At 36.3% G+C, this 15,990-nt stretch overlaps 1 protein-coding gene across 1 annotated transcript; it reads left to right on the top strand.

Moving 5' to 3' along the window:
* The first annotated feature begins 7,993 nt into the window (after positions 1-7,993).
* Positions 7,994-14,363, top strand: LOC111023823 (DNA glycosylase superfamily protein). Its single transcript, XM_022301303.2, has 3 exons — positions 7,994-9,129; positions 11,672-11,868; positions 13,966-14,363. Exons 1-3 carry the CDS (start codon positions 8,089-8,091, stop codon positions 14,081-14,083), a joined length of 1,356 nt encoding a protein of 451 aa, XP_022156995.1. The 5' UTR covers positions 7,994-8,088; the 3' UTR covers positions 14,084-14,363.
* The last annotated feature ends 1,627 nt before the right edge of the window (positions 14,364-15,990 follow it).

Below are 15,990 nucleotides of genomic sequence, written 5' to 3'. Positions count from 1 at the left end.
GAGAGTTGGGACATGATTCCATGTTCTATCATATAGTCTTGGAATCTCAAGTCCATATACTCTCCACCCCGATCTGATCGAAGTGTTTTAATGGTTTTACCTAATTGATTTTCAACTTCAGTCTTGTACTTCTTGAACTTTTCAAGAGCTTCAGACTTATGTTGCATTAGGTATAAATAACCATACCTTGAATAATCATCGATAAAAGAGATGAAGTATTCATACCATTCTAGAGCTCTAACATTCATCGGACCACAAAGGTCTGAATGTATAAGTTCTAAGGGCTCTTTGGCTCTATAACCTTTTCCAGTAAAAGGTATTTCAGTCATCTTGCCTTCAAGACAAGACTCACATGGTGGTAAAGAATCATCTTCTAACTCACTTAGAATGTCATTCTTAACCAACCTCCCAATCCTATTGAGATTAATGTGACCTAATCTTAAGTGCCAAAGATAGGTATCTTCCTTTTGAGAAACTTTTTGCCTTTTATTTTGAGTTCTAGCATTTTTAAACAACTCGGTATTTAAAACTGCTTTAGTTATGGTTGGTCTTAGCACATACAAGTTGTTTTCAAGTAAATCTGAACAAATATTAACACCATTTCTTGAAATGAACGCTTCATTTAAATGAAATGAAATTGAATACATCTGTTCTAACAAACAAGAAATTGAAATTAAGTTCCTTTTAATTTTAGGAACAACGTACACATTATCTAATTATATATACATATTCTTGTTTGTAAACAACTTGAGCTCCCCTACCGCCACAGCTGAGACGACCTCTCCCGTTCCGACCTTGAGAGTCATCTTTCCGGCGTCAAGTTGCCTCCAGGAACTAATTCCCTGAAATGAAGAACAAACGTGATTAGTGGCTCCTGAATCCAGTATCCAGGTGGAGTCATCATTCTCCACTAAACATGTTTCCAATACAAGTAAATCATATTTACCTTCGTTGGTTTTCTTCTTTTCGGCCAAGTACTTTGGGCAGTTGCGCTTCCAATGCCCGTCCATGTTGCAGTGGAAACACTTTCCTTTCTCTGCAACCTTGACCTTGCCTTTCTGGGCAGCAGCAGCTGAGTCAGGTTTAGACCCTGCCTTCTTCTTCTTAAAAGTCTTACTTCCAGAAGAAGAGGGCGCAAACCTGGTTCAAGAGGACGATCCTCTGTTGAACCTCTTTGAGGTGGCAACATTTGCCTCCCCTTCTTGTCCCTTACATTTCATAAGAGACTGGTAGGTCTGCAGCTCGTTTAGAAGCATGGTAAGAGTGTACTCCAGCTTATTCATAACCGCATTGCTGTGGAATGGAAGGAAACTCTTCGAAAGAGATTCTAGAATAAAGCTGACCTGACTCTGCTCGTCTATGATGGCCCTGTTCGACTCAGCCACGTTGAAGTGGACCATCAGGTTGAGAACGTGTTCTCGCACTGATGAACCCTCATTCATGCGGGAGTTGTAAATGAACTTAAGGGCTTCATGTCGAGTCTGTGAGGACGGTTGTCCAAACATGCTCTGTAGCGAGTCCATGATCTCCTTAGCGGTGACCGTGTCCTCGTGCTTCTTGGCAAGCACATCAGATATGCTCGCCAAGATGTAGACCTTGGCCTTGTTATTGGCCTTGATCCACCTGTCATAGGCGTTGCGCACCGCCACAGTGGTGTTAGGCGTAGGAGCTTGAGGACAATCCTCTTGCAAGACGAACCTAAGATCATCTATCACGAGAATAATGTTTAGGTTTGACTTCCATTGTTTGTAATTTTCGTCATTAAGTCTTTGCGCGGCTAAGAGTGCAATAATAGAAGTAGACATGCTGAAAGTAAAAACAAATCTATATTAGTTTCATGCATTAGTCTTTTAAACCCAATCAAAATTTAGCAAAAGTAATTAAGCACCCTAACAAAATTGTTTTGCAACGACGCTTCAGTGATTTAGAGCAACAGCCACCGTAGGGCGGACAGGTACTCCTTCACTAAATTGAGACATTCTCAACTAAATTTTACACCAGAATAACTCTTATTCCTATAAATTTTAGTCATCGTTTATTTGGTCAGGAAATTGCTAACTAACTTAACAACTCCTCGTAAGTGTGACCCAACATTTTCGGACCTCAGAGGTCCACCCCAATAATCCTGCCGTAGGGAAGGAAAATATTGGAGCAAAACCTAAGAGACTCCTATCCATTTCTGGAGTTTGCCTTGATTTTGATTTCCATACAATGAACTCTCCGTAGGGATGGTCGCTCCAGGACGACACGCAGGTCATGTATGAAACCTCACGGTGCAAACCAATGGCGGAGACCGCAGGATGTGTTGTCACACGTCCTTCTCCCACTTACTATGAACACTATCTCTGTTGCGCCTCTGCTTAATAGCAAGAGGGACGAGTGCAAGTGCACACTGTCACAAGTAATAATCTGGAAATATTCCAAGTTCGTCTCCACAGGGACTAGTTTTCTTTTAAAATTGATTCTGCAAATTGTTGGAATGAGCAATCGAGTTTGGGAATAAAAATAATTGATTGGTTGAAATGCAAATTTTATAATTTAATAAAATAGAATTTTGAAACCAACCCTCATACTACTGACTAATTTGAAGAGAAATGAATTACACCTATCAGAATCTCACACTAAATTTACTCTCTAATTGCAAACTGGTTCAACTCCTATTCCATACCGCTTTTGGTTTGTTTAGAAGATTAGGCCAGTATTTAAAACATGTCTGTAAAATACTAGAAGAATCCTAAGTAATTAAAACTCCAACTTACGTTTAATGGGTAAGAGAGCCTATGTCTAGGATCTTGTTTAAGTTCTTATGTCTAAGTAACTTCCCATTTTATTTTGATGAACTCCGTTGACTCTAACCTTTTCAGAATTAAACTCAACTGTTGTGATTTAAACAAGTGGCCAGCAAGTAAAATCAACTAGATTAATTAACTCAATCAAGATAAGCAATTTGAGCGTAAACGCCGTGCTATGATAGATGTAATTAAAATGATGGGAACTAAGTCATTCGTAAGAGGGTTGGAAAAGCAAATTAGCTACTCATAAAAACATGAAAAATAGAAATAATAAGAAGTGGATTGAAATAAAATATCATATTAAATTTAAGAAGTAATTACAATAGCTAAATTAAAATTGAGAACCAAAATCTAAAGAAAATGATAACAACAAAAAGGAATTGCGATAAAAATAATTCAAGGAATGTTGAGCAAAATTAAAGACAAAACAAATTCTAGAAACGTAAATTCTAGAGAGGAAACAAGCTGGAATTTTAAATGTCAAGTGAGCTCCCCTTGAAGCTTGATGGAACTTGGTATTTATAAGCTAAACCTTGCAAGTTGGTGGAGAAAATCTTGGGTATTTGAGTGGAGGAGCTACAATGGGGCTTAACAGCATTTGGTTGCACGGATCAAGGGATGTGTTGAGATTTCTTCCAACTGCCCGGTCAACAAAAGCCCTTATTTGTACGTGGAGAATGCGCCAGGTGCATTGCTGAAGTTTCTGGAGTGTTGGCGATGCGCCAGACGCATTGCTGCTGGCTTTAAGATAGCCTCTGTGTCAACTGCAGCAGGTGCATTGCTGCTTTCTCCTTCATTTTCCCCTATAAAACATATATATTTCCTCATAATTCCATCTATTTATCCAAAACCAAGTGTACAAGTCTTTCCTAAGAAATAGTCTCATTTATACCAGATTCAATGCATGAAACATATGTATTTAATTTCAGAAGACACTAAACATGCACAATTTGTAAACACTTTTTCCTAAAATTCAAGACTTATCAATCTCCATTCACCTCGATATTGAACCATGCAAACACCTTCCGTAGGGAGGCCGCGCCCAGGGTGACACGAGGCCGAGCATGGAACTCACAGCGTGAATTTAAAGGAGAACGTGAGAGAGAGAGTAAAGTATGTTATATATACTTTGTATATCAAATATATACGCTGTATATTACATATTCTCTTTTGCTCCCACTTAGTATTCTAAGACTAGGGTATATTACTTAGATAAATCCCGGCTAAGTGAAATTAACTAAGTGTATTTTTAGTCGGCCCAATATAACTATTATATCGGAAGTTGTACAATAATGTTTTAGTTCGTTAAACACTTGAATAAACCAACGACATTATTGCTTGTATATAAAATATTGACTAATTCAACCCCCAGGTCGGTTCCCAGGTAGAGGTGTTCCTTACGGTCAGCTTAAATACCTCAGCTTAGACAGAACCTTCCTTAGACAGGGTTCCCTTATAGACAACATTTTATATTTAGTCTTTTGTTATTTCATTTAAAACCTAGTTAAAACAAAATAAAAGACTACCCCCTAATCACATTAGAAGATATAACCTAAGGTCTAATTAATTTTAAACGCCTTTAAAATTAATTTACTTAGACCTTATGTTTGCATGCAACTCTTTATTATAGATTTTAATTTCTATCTACCACATTTTATAACTCTTATAAAATTTTAAGAAATTAAAACTATAAACATGCATTGAAAGCATACATTAATATAACAATTATATTATCCAAAATAATGTCATGCTCAATGCAACTTTATTTTCATCTAATTAATACAACACTTATATTAATTATGAAAATAAAACATGCATACATACATTATAACATTTATACCTATATGATGCATGACCATACATACATACTATATATCAAACATATATATTATGCATGTAACCTATGGTGAGATTTTAAAACTATATGGCATATGAAGGGATGTGAATCCTGGAGCGGAAACGGATTTTCGTTGCTGATTTTCGGGATACAAAATCGAGTTTTGAAGAAGAAAATACAGGGGAAATTCCAAACCTTTGAAGAACGTTTCTTCAGTGAATTCCCCTCGAACACCACCACCGGATCTTCCTCGCTATCCTCTTGGGTCTCGGGATCGTGCTTGTGGTAGCACCTTGATCGAAGAGAGGGAGAAATTGAGAGAATTTTGAGAGAAATCGTTGGGAGTTTTTTTTTTCTTCTGTTCTGTAACCACTGTCCTTCACCTTCTCCAACATTTAGAGAAGAAGAAGAAGGGTGACGTGGGGTAACTCCCCACGTCACAACACCTCCCACTCCCCTGCAATTTTGCAGGGGAGTTAATATTAATAATAATAATAATAATAATAATAATAATAATAATAATAATATTAATATATATAATAATAATTAATATATATATATATATATAATTAATTAATCAAATTAATTAATATAATTAATTATTAATCCAATTAATAATTAATAAATATATATACATAAATAATTAACACTTAATTATTTATTACAAAATTAGAATCATATTCTAAAACATTTCTCTCGTATAACCTAGAGTTTTAATGTACATCTTATGCACATTATTTTTAACATATAGTTTTAATATGAATCTTATTCATATTAATTTTATTTGAATCTCATTCAAATAATATCTCTCATAATATATAGTTTTAATTTACAATTAACTATATATATTATAATGTATCAAAATACATATAATCCCTTAAGTAATTTGAACAATTCAAATTCTTCCAAAAAAAATTTGATTCTCGTTTTACCCGTTATGAGCTAGCAAGGGGACCTAATGGATCTACAGATTCGAAACTCCAACGATGCAAGATTAATCGGTCAAACTCATTGACCGAGTTAATCTAGATTCGTTAACTACGGGTCATTCCACTAAAGACCCGTAGTTGCACTCTTTTCACTGCAGAATGTTTTCGTGTCCAGGGATATACGACCATTAATGACGAGTCAAACCTTCACGAGTGTTCATACCTCAAGTTGGGTCAAATTACCGTTTTACCCCTGAGTTATATCTTACTCCTTAAACACCACTGTTGCTCTAATGAACAACCCGGTTATGGTCCAACCAATAACCGGAAGTCTCTCTCGGCCAATGAGAGGGTGTGGCCCCTTGTTCAAGTCCCGGAGTCAGCATTTAAGGGAACACTCATCTACTCCCCTAAAGTCGGGGAGGAGTGAATTCCATCTTGTGAAATTATGTTCCCAGCTCCCCACTTGGTCTCGTCCCCAAAATGGTAGGAATGTTGAGTCGGCGACTCGGGCCTTTCTCACCCATACAGATCAAAGAACGAGCCTTCACGGGTAGGAGTCCGTAACTCACTCAGGATTGAGAATGAGTTGCCTGGTCATCCTAAGAAATGACAATCTATTAGTTAACGGTGTTACATCTAAAGATTGCCTATTTTGCGGTCCTGTCTTATACAAACTCATTGTATAGGATACCCCCACTCGCATGTCTCCACACGAACGACTTGGATCGAGTCGTCTGTAACCTTTACAGAGCGGGCCGTATCCATAGTGTTGCCAGGATAAGGTACCCAGCCTTATCCATATACTATAAACCCTTTAAGTTATTCACGGGACATTATCCATTCATATATCAGGGGTATATCAAATATATACCCCGTATATCAACTATATACCCAGTATATATACTGTCTGGATTACATCAAAAATAACCTTGGATGTTTAGTTTATTGGATTTTGGACAATGCAAAGCTATGATTCAACAACAAATTTATTGAATAAAACTTTATTAAATAGACATTTGTTTTTACAAAATACAAACTACGAGTTTAGGGCAACACACCCAACAAGTTTTTACTTGGTTATTTGAGAGCCTTTAGGTGTTGTGAGATTTCATTTTCTTATCTACTATTTGAGAGAGTTTTAGTGTGTGAAAAATTCTTATTTCTACGCTTATTTGGGTTTCGTTCTTGAGCTCGGTAAAAAGAACAGAGTGTGGGTTTTGATCTTTATCCCAAAAAAATGTTGGGTTTAGTAAAAAGTGCTGTTTGGTCTTGATCCCGTAAATGAATCGAGTTTGCAATCTTGAATTTGTAAAAGGATCGTATTTAGTGGAAAATCTCGGGTGCTCAGAGAGTGGAGTAGGTTAGGTGTTGGCCGAACCACTATAAATCTCTAGTGTAACGTTTTCTCTACCCGTATACTTTTTATATTTATTGCAATTTATTTTTCAAGTATATTTTCTTTTGTTGCAAATAATTGTTGTGCTCATTTTGTTTATTTGTTTTATCATATTTTGGTTAGTATAAATTATTTTTGTTTAAAAAGTTTACTTAATTATTTGATTTGTGCTTAAATTTGAAAAAGTTTAGTAAATTAATCTGCAATACCATTCATCAATCTAGTGTTGTCATATCGATCCACCAGTGTGCGCGACCACACAACTACGTGCACAAAAACTCGCACAGCTAAACACATCGATCATTAATCGCCCTTTTTATTAGGCAGCTTATACTTGGGCTGATAGCTCAACTTCAAGAGATTAGCTCTGCTCAAGGTTAGCCCATTCATACTACCACCTCTCCTATGAATATAAAGGGCCCACAACCTTTTAAGTTACGTCATTTCCTCTCAAGTCACTGTTTTACTTATTTCCTCTCAAGCTTATATATTGATTTAAGTATGATAGGTCGACATCACGCCAGTATCCACCCACCTTCTCGCTGTGTAAGTCGCCTTCGCCTCAACTTCTCGAGCCAAGATCCTGTGTAGACTATCAACCCCCTCGGTCTTCCAAACAACAAAATCTCGTCCTTTTCAACACCTGTTGAATCACAACTTCTCCCATCCAAGACCTATTGTCTTTTTTGATCATCCGACAACCAATCCACTCCAATTATCCGATTCGGTTGACCTCGACTTTTGGTCTCACCGGGTTCCCAAAAATTGCACCAACCTAACTAATTATTTCAATATGATTATTTGTAACCTAATTTTAAAAATATTGTAATCTTCTCGACGACGACATGATCCTCCACGTAAAGAGCAACCTAGTGTCGAAATATTTATTCATTATTAATTTTCTGATAGGATGTCGTAAAAATAAAAGTTACAATTATTTTTAAAAAATAATATGTAAATAATTAAGGAGTTATATTAGTTCTCAAAAAAAAAAAAAAAAAAAGAAAAAGAAAAAAGAGTAAAATATAATATTAAAAAGGAAATTTCCAGAATCGTGCCGCTTAGGCTTACAAGTAAGGAGAAGCGGAAGGCGGCAAAAATTGCGAGGCTAATCTGGAAGCAGCCGATGCCATGGCCATGAGTTCGAGTTCGAGCTCGAGCAACAACCCTAATCTGTGTTCATATCCTGACGATTTGTTTTCCCAATTCGCATTTCGGGGGAATGGGTGTTCCAGATTCCGCTCTACTCCTGCCAAATCGGATCAACGAAAACCAACGGTGCCGGCGGAGGATTTTACCCAAACTTCAGAACCAAATCATCAAGCCTCAGGGCACGAGATTCCGATTTTGACTCTTGAGGATCTTCAAGATGTTCACCAGTCTTCTAAACCAAACCATGAGATTCCTATATTAACTCTAGAGGATCTCCACAATGCAAAACCATTCCGTCAAACCATACAAAATCCTCGATCGCCTCGTACAATCTTAAATCTTTACCGAAAGTTCGGATTTGATATAAAATTGGTGCAAAAAACTTCACCTCTTGTCCGACATTCAGAAGCAGTTCAACACGGGGTACGTAAAGGAGAACCAATTGTCTCGCGCTACTTCCAGAGCTCGGAGGATGAGGATTTGGATTCCAATGTCACAAACCGCTCAAATAAAAGATTAATGGTGGGAGATTACAGCGGAAGGGGGAGGAATGACGTAGCCCCCACCTCCGGTACTACAAAAGCAAATCAACATTCAGTGGGAACAGATTTACCCTCTTTCCAAAACTCAGGAAAGAATCAAGAAGGAAACTCATTCAAAAATTCCAAACCAAACCAAGAAGGAGAGCGAGTAGTTTCGCGTTTCTTTCAAAAATCAGCAAAACAACAAGCCGTGAACAATCAGGAGGGTGCAGAGGAGTCAAATCAGTGTGCAAGATGTGTTAAAAGAAAACGTAAACGAGCCAAGGAAAGGAAACGGACAAGTAAAAGAAATTCTTCAAGACCTAGGACCACTCTTTCTGCTGCCGAGTTGTTTTTGGAAGCTTATAGAAGGAAATCCTCAGATGACACATGGGACCCTCCTCCCTCTGAAATTCGCCTTCTCCAACAGGATCATGCGTACGACCCTTGGAGGGTTCTACTCATATGTTTGCTTCTTAACCGGACAAGTGGGCGGCAGGTATTTAGTTTACGCTTTTCTTTTTCTTGATCTTCTATGCAATTCACAATTTCCAATTTCGTACCCTGCTATCTTGTCCCCATAGCATATAAACTTGATTTGCTTTCATTACAGTTTTGCCACTCCACGACTATGTAGCATGACTTTCATAACGATATCTTTCATACAAATAAACAAGAAAAGTGGATAAATATCATTTCATTTCAACCAATTCAATTTCCATATTCGCTCTATCCTTTGAAGACGTTTTGTTAGGTATCCCCAGTATTCTTTACGTATGGAAATATATCAAAAGAGTTGCAAGCATGGTACCGAACTCCCAGTCAATTCGAGAGGGCCGGCTGCTCTCTACACTCTTCATACTGGGCAAAAGACACACCATGACTAACTAACGGCTCCCCCAGCCCATATAAACGCGGTATTGCTTCTAACTAACCGTCAGAGGCTACACTACCCATTCTACCCCTCTTCTCATACACCGTACACATTCATAGCAGGGCATCTAAGTCTCAGGATCTCGTTGTTTTATTTGGTAGTTGAAATAATTGGGGATAATTGTGGGGATTTAGCCCGTGCGAATCAGAAAATATTAACATGCCTGACTTCTTGACAGCATGTATTGGAGTAAGGAAATCTTGTGGATTTATCCTAGCCCAAGTAGTGATTGAACATCCAAAAGAAGGAAGAATTGAAGCAAGTGGTGGTGGTCAACCCCTTTAAGATTTCTGGCCAGGAAGTGCTACAATTTTCAAAGTTGCTTTAGGACCATCGTGTAGCTCCCCACATGCCAAAAGCAAAAAAAAACCCGTGTCTACTTCGAGTGCTACTTCTAATGAATTTTTGTTCTTGTTCTTCAATTGTGAATCGTGATTAACTCTTTTTTTCTTGTTTTCATGCAAAATTTTAAAGGAAATTCTTTATATTTGTGTTGTAACTCTTCAAATATCAATGAAAATGTTAGACCTTAGGTGGCAGCCACGTTTTAAATTAACCGTTTTATTTGGTTTCTTTATGTTAGGGAAGTTACAACTTCCTTAGGTAGTTATATGGTTTTTGTTGCTGTTTCTTTATTATGTTGCTTTTGGTAAAGACGGGGTTTATGTATTTTGTGTGTTTTGTTAAAGAAGTGTGGAGAGTTAGATGACCCTCTCGAATTGGTCATCCACTAGTTGATTTGCCTTGTGTTTGTAAGGTTGATTTTGATAGGGAACCCTATTAGAAAACTGTCTTGTGATTAAAAGAAAATCTAAAAAATTGTGGTCCTACATTCTACGAGAGCTAGAGGGCTCAAGTTTCTGATATGTGTATCAATCATACAAATGTAAAAATTTGTAATACCATCGTTGATGCACATGTTCATTGCTTAAAGGGTGAAGTTCCTATACCTGGTATTTGGTCTGCGGTCGTGCCAGTATGTTGGAGCTATTGGCCCTGCATGTATATATAAATGGTGGGGAAATAAAAAAAACGATACAATGAAAATTTAGAGCAAATGTGATTGCTACATTAACTGTTGTCATTTCTTGTTTCTGTTCCAACTTGGTAACTTATAATTGATCATTTAATTTCTGTGGACAACAGACATTTGGGTAGGTCAAATATTTAACTTTTTCTTAATAGTGGGGTGATCTCAATGCAGCCTTTTACTCCGGTCTCAAGCCAAAGAAAAGATGGTTCAAAGATGGCTGCTCTTCCCTCTAGTATCATTGATTTGAGATTTTTTAGGGTATTCCAGAATCTATTGGGGTTTGTGAATGAGTTCTTAAAGGGGATCCATCCCTTTCCTCATGGTATTGTTAATTCAACTAATGATGATGCTATTAAAGGTGTGCTTTCAACAAGGAAAATTTGAATTTGAGTGATGATTCGGATGTTAGTGTCAGTATCATTGATTCAGATTTCAAAAGGATTCTAGATAGTCCGAAGATCTAAGTGAATAATAGGGCTTTTTCATCCTTATTCAAGGGGCAATTCCTCCAGCATAAGTTATGTGCTCAACCCTATGGAAGCTGCAAATGAATTTTTAGATACTATTGAAGACCTGTCACAATTTTTCATGTAGGGGTTTGTTTTCAAATGTTTCTTGTGGTGTTTAGTAGCTTTTTTGAAGGGAGTTGGAGCTGCCTCTGTTACATGTGTTTTCTTGGCTCTCTCTTCCATAGATTTGTTTTTTTGGCAGTGGTTTTAGAGTTCTTGTATTTCGAGGGATATGGTTTTTGCGTCAGTGGCTCTTCAGCTTTGCTGTTTTACTACTGGGATAATTTTGTTTGATTCTCCATTTAGATGCTTTTGCTTAGTTCATCCATGTTTTATTTTGACTTTTGTAATTTTTTGGGACATTTTCTTTATTGGTTTAGTTGCTTGTGATTTTCACTCCTTTCCGTTAGTACCATTGAACTTCTTTCTTCATTTTATCTATAAAAAGAATTGGTAATTTCATCTCTTTGGTTTCTGATTTCGCACTATTTAGTCCTGTAGGTTCCACTTTCCTGAAAACTTTCAGTTCAACTCTTAGTCTGACCTATCATTTTGAAATTTGCAGGCAAAAGATGTGATACCTAAACTCTTCACTTTGTGTCCCAATCCAAAGGCTGCTTTGGAGGTATCACATGAGCAGATAGAAGATATTATTCGACCTCTTGGTCTACAAAGAAAAAGATCACGAACAATTCAGCGTTTGTCTGAGATGTATTTAAAAGAAAGTTGGAGTCATGTCACTCAGCTTCCTGGTGTTGGCAAGTAATTTGGACTATCCTTCTACGCTTTTTGGTTTATTTTTCTGTCTCTTTGGTGCTTATTTTAGTAATATTCCAAAACTCAAATGATGAATCCATCCATCATTAAAGCCTTATGATGGTGGTGAAACACAAACACAAACACCTTCTCAACTTACTATGGATGGCTGCTTGATAATATGTATGCTTTCTCTTAATATGTATGGAAGAGGGTGGTAGTGGTTTTGGATGGCATTCGGTGCTATTCTTTTCCCTTTTGGGTCGAAAAATCGTATTTTTCTTTACGGATACACCAAGACAAAAGTATTCTTTTTTCCTCAGAAACTGAACCAGCCATTAATATTTCCATATTTAAGCCATGTTTCTTTGGAAAAAATGAAAATGTTTGAGTGGTCAACCTTATTTTTTGGAATTGACCACACAAGCAAATTGTGGAAGAACTTGGTGTTAAGCCGCCCATTGTAAGAGTGTCTAAGAGAAAGGGTAAGAAGGAAAATATGGCCTCAGAAATAGCCTTAGAAGTTAGTTAGGGCCTAGGGGAGCATAGACTGATATATAGTTATGAAATGTGCAAGTGAAAGTAGGTTAGTTTTTGTGTGTGGGTGGGAGAGAAGTTAGCACTCTCGATTGGACTAGCCTAGTGGATGTTTTCTGTACTTGTTATCTGTTAAAACATGATATTGAAAATTCTTGTTTGATTCGTACCAATTTGGTATTTGAGCTTGTTACAATTGAGGAGAAGAATGATACTGGAAGTAATGGACAAGGAGACGAGGGAATTGAAGGAGAAACTTCAAAGATAACTTGAACTGGAACTTGCAATGGAACAACTCGCATAAATTGCAACTAGGATGTATGTACTTATAATACTGTGGCTAAAATCATTTTAGAGCCCATCTTTAGAAAGCAAAATCAATTATGGAAATGAAATTGGAGGGATCAGTGTAGAAGAGGAGAACAGTTTGAGGAATGAAGATGGTTGCATAAAGAAGGGAAGATTGTAGAGCAAGAAGTATTACAGATTATATGGTGGAGTCAAATATGTAATATTGCACCGAATACTTGATTGGAGAAAATTCATGAAGGTTGAGCTGCCCTTTATTTCACAAGAGAATTTGAAATTCTGGCTTTTTCGTATGGAGCGCTGTTCTAAATAGGCATGTTAACAAATTTGGAAAAGTCGTTTGTACAATTCATACATGACTAACAATGATCTTAAGGATGCCCCAAAGCTTCACAACATTCTTCAATAACAGTCGAGCTGTCATCTTGATAGAGCATAGCTTGGTCGTGGAAATAAAACTAGTGTACTCCAAAAAGCCGTAGGGATGTGAGTTATGAAATCTAGAGATACAACTCTCCAAAGGCCTTTGATAGAACTGGTAATGGTTCAATGTGATCCACAGTTTTGGTTCATTTAGCTTTATTCGGGTGGAAGACAAGACTGAAGACACACGTCCTTGCATACTGCATCACATAATCACGCATGTTAGGCCAATAACATCCCTTCAACAATGCATAAGTTTGTTACTAACCCTGGACTTGCCCACTAGGTATCATGGCATTCTGACAAGTCTCATGTGAATAGGAGATCCTCTCCCATCCAAATCTTGCACGTTGTTCTCTCAGCTAATTGTACAATGACTTGGATGGTTGGGGTCTCCCTTGAGAAGATCTTTGATGGATTCTTGGATAGCTCATTTTACTTGCTGCATATGAGCTAACATGTCTAGGGCCGCATGGTCTCTTTTGACTCAAGCTCGAGGTTAACTTAGGTTGGTTGGAGAAGTGCCACATACACTATTATTATCTCTTTCCCTATAGTTTTGTATTGAGCTTGGTGAATTACCTCGATTTCTCTATTTCTTATTGTATTTCTCATTGTTCTATAGTTCTTAAGCCATAAAGATATGTATGCAGGGATTTAGTAAACAGAAAGCTTATAGTTATAGGTTAGAAGAAGCTAACTGTGTCGCAAGACCTGTATAGTTTTCTCATTGTTGATAATTTTTCCAAACCAGTTTTATGAGGCTTTCCATCATGACTTTCTACATTGTATCATTGAGCTTATGAGGTGCGTGTTTAAATTGATTTGAGACAGGTATGGAGCTGATGCACATGCAATATTTTGCACTGGGTATTGGGACCAAGTATTACCTAAAGATCACATGCTTAATTATTACTGGGAGTTTCTCCAGAGCATAAAGGAACACCTCTGATCTTATCCTGACTGTAGATGGTTTTGTACGAGAGCACACAAGTTATAAATTTCAGGGCCTACTTGTCCCCATATCTATATATATTTTTGAGTGTTAATATTTTAGAAAACCAAAGTTTTGTGCTCTGGGTTTTGTTTTTTGTTGTTAGAAGGAAGGGAGGGGGATGGGAATCTTGTCTGATTATGGATGATTTTGTTATGGTGACCAGGTCTTGTTTTACTTGTTCACTTGTTGGAAGTTGTTGGTAAATGGCACCAAGCAATTATCTGTTTCAAGCTAATCAACTTTTGAAAACAAATAATGTAATAATTATTCATGATTTCATGTAGAATTTGACATAGGTAAAACATGATTTATCTTGTTAATAATTGATATAGATATAAAATTCTAGAATAATGGTTCCATACAAGAAATGAACTCAAAATCATATAAAGCTATCAATAAGCTTGCTTAATGCGAATAATTTGCAGAAAACTTCTATTAATAGGAATGTTATTTCCCACGGTTTGAATCCATACTTTTATTTAGGAATGTTATTCCCTAGACTCTATATATATATATAATTAAGAAAATACACATATATGAATAAATTTGGGTTGGGTTGGGTTGATCCGATTTTTAAAAGTTGAACTCGAGATCCAACCCGCCCGATCGGGTTGGGAAAATCACGACCCAACCCAACCCGAGGCTTCATCTAACCCAACCCAACCCTTATGGTTTGGGTTTGATTTATCGGGTTCGTCGGGTTTTTTGAACACCCCTAATCTATTTGTTATTGTTTTCTTCATCTCTAGACTCATCATTCACCATTTTATTATCTTCATAAAACTGTGTCATTCTTTTAAAGATTTGATGAATTATTAAAATTCAAATGTCAATAAATGTATATATAATTATTCAACTCAATTATCAAAATTAGAAGGTCAAATTGAAGAATTATGAAATTTAGAAGGGCAATACATATATATATCACTATGTAACTGAATTATTAAAATTAGATGATCAATTCATGTATATAACACAATGCAACTCAATTATCAAAACTAAGAGATCAGTGTGTGTGTGTGTATGTATGTATATATATATATATATATATATATCAATGTAACTCAATTATTATAAATCTATCAATGTAACTCAATTATCAAAATTAGGATGTCAATACATGTATATACTAATTGAAGAAGTATCAAATAAGGAGGTCAATACACGTACCTTGGGTTTGGACCTGGACCTTTCTTTTCCTTTGCAAAAAAAAAAAAAAAAAAAAGAAAAATGAAAAACATGTATACAATATTAATTACCTCACTAACATGTTCTTCCTCCATTACCTTTAATTTGTAAATATTACTGTTCAACACAAAGATCCCTCAAGTTATTGTTTTTTTTTTAGGTTCATGGCTTACTTCTTTCTCCTTACTTGGACAAAAAATTCTTTTGGGGTCAACTTTAGCTTGTTTTCCCTAACCTCCCACTAAGTCTCCCCTAGCTCTCTTTTTTCGGTGACATTCAATTTCTTATTTTTTTTTCTTTTCTGAACATCCTCACACTCTGTAGTATTCATGGTAACCTTCCATTGGGTTCTTGATGATTCAGTATGTATATTTAAAGATAAGACATATATATATATATATATATATATATATATATATATATATATATATATATATATATATATATATATTTGTACTAGCAGCTTTTAATCATTCACTCGATTGTCGAGATGTTCCTCCTCTAAGATTGACCATATTTACTGATTTTACTGGATTTTAATCAATTTAAATATAGAAAATAGTTGGACTTATGTAGATATACTTCTCAGATTTGATTTTAAACAACACATTCATATGATCGGTCCCACATACATTTTTTATTTTAAAATTCTCCCTAAATTACGGGGAGGCAAA

Source organism: Momordica charantia (genome assembly GCF_013281855.1).
Source record: "Momordica charantia cultivar OHB3-1 chromosome 2 unlocalized genomic scaffold, Mcharantia_2.0 BLBB01000002.1, whole genome shotgun sequence".
Classification (NCBI taxonomy): domain Eukaryota; kingdom Viridiplantae; phylum Streptophyta; class Magnoliopsida; order Cucurbitales; family Cucurbitaceae; genus Momordica; species Momordica charantia.
This window is presented reverse-complemented; position numbering and strand designations above follow the sequence as displayed.

Bases quoted from the DNA above. Each gene is read 5' to 3' on its own strand.
- LOC111023823 (XM_022301303.2), top strand. From the start codon at position 8,089: ATGGCCATGAGTTCGAGTTCGAGCTCGAGCAACAACCCTAATCTGTGT. The intron at 9,130-11,671 runs GTATTTAGTTTA...TGAAATTTGCAG, and splicing joins ACCGGACAAGTGGGCGGCAG to GCAAAAGATGTGATACCTAA. The intron at 11,869-13,965 runs GTAATTTGGACT...GATTTGAGACAG, and splicing joins CAGCTTCCTGGTGTTGGCAA to GTATGGAGCTGATGCACATG.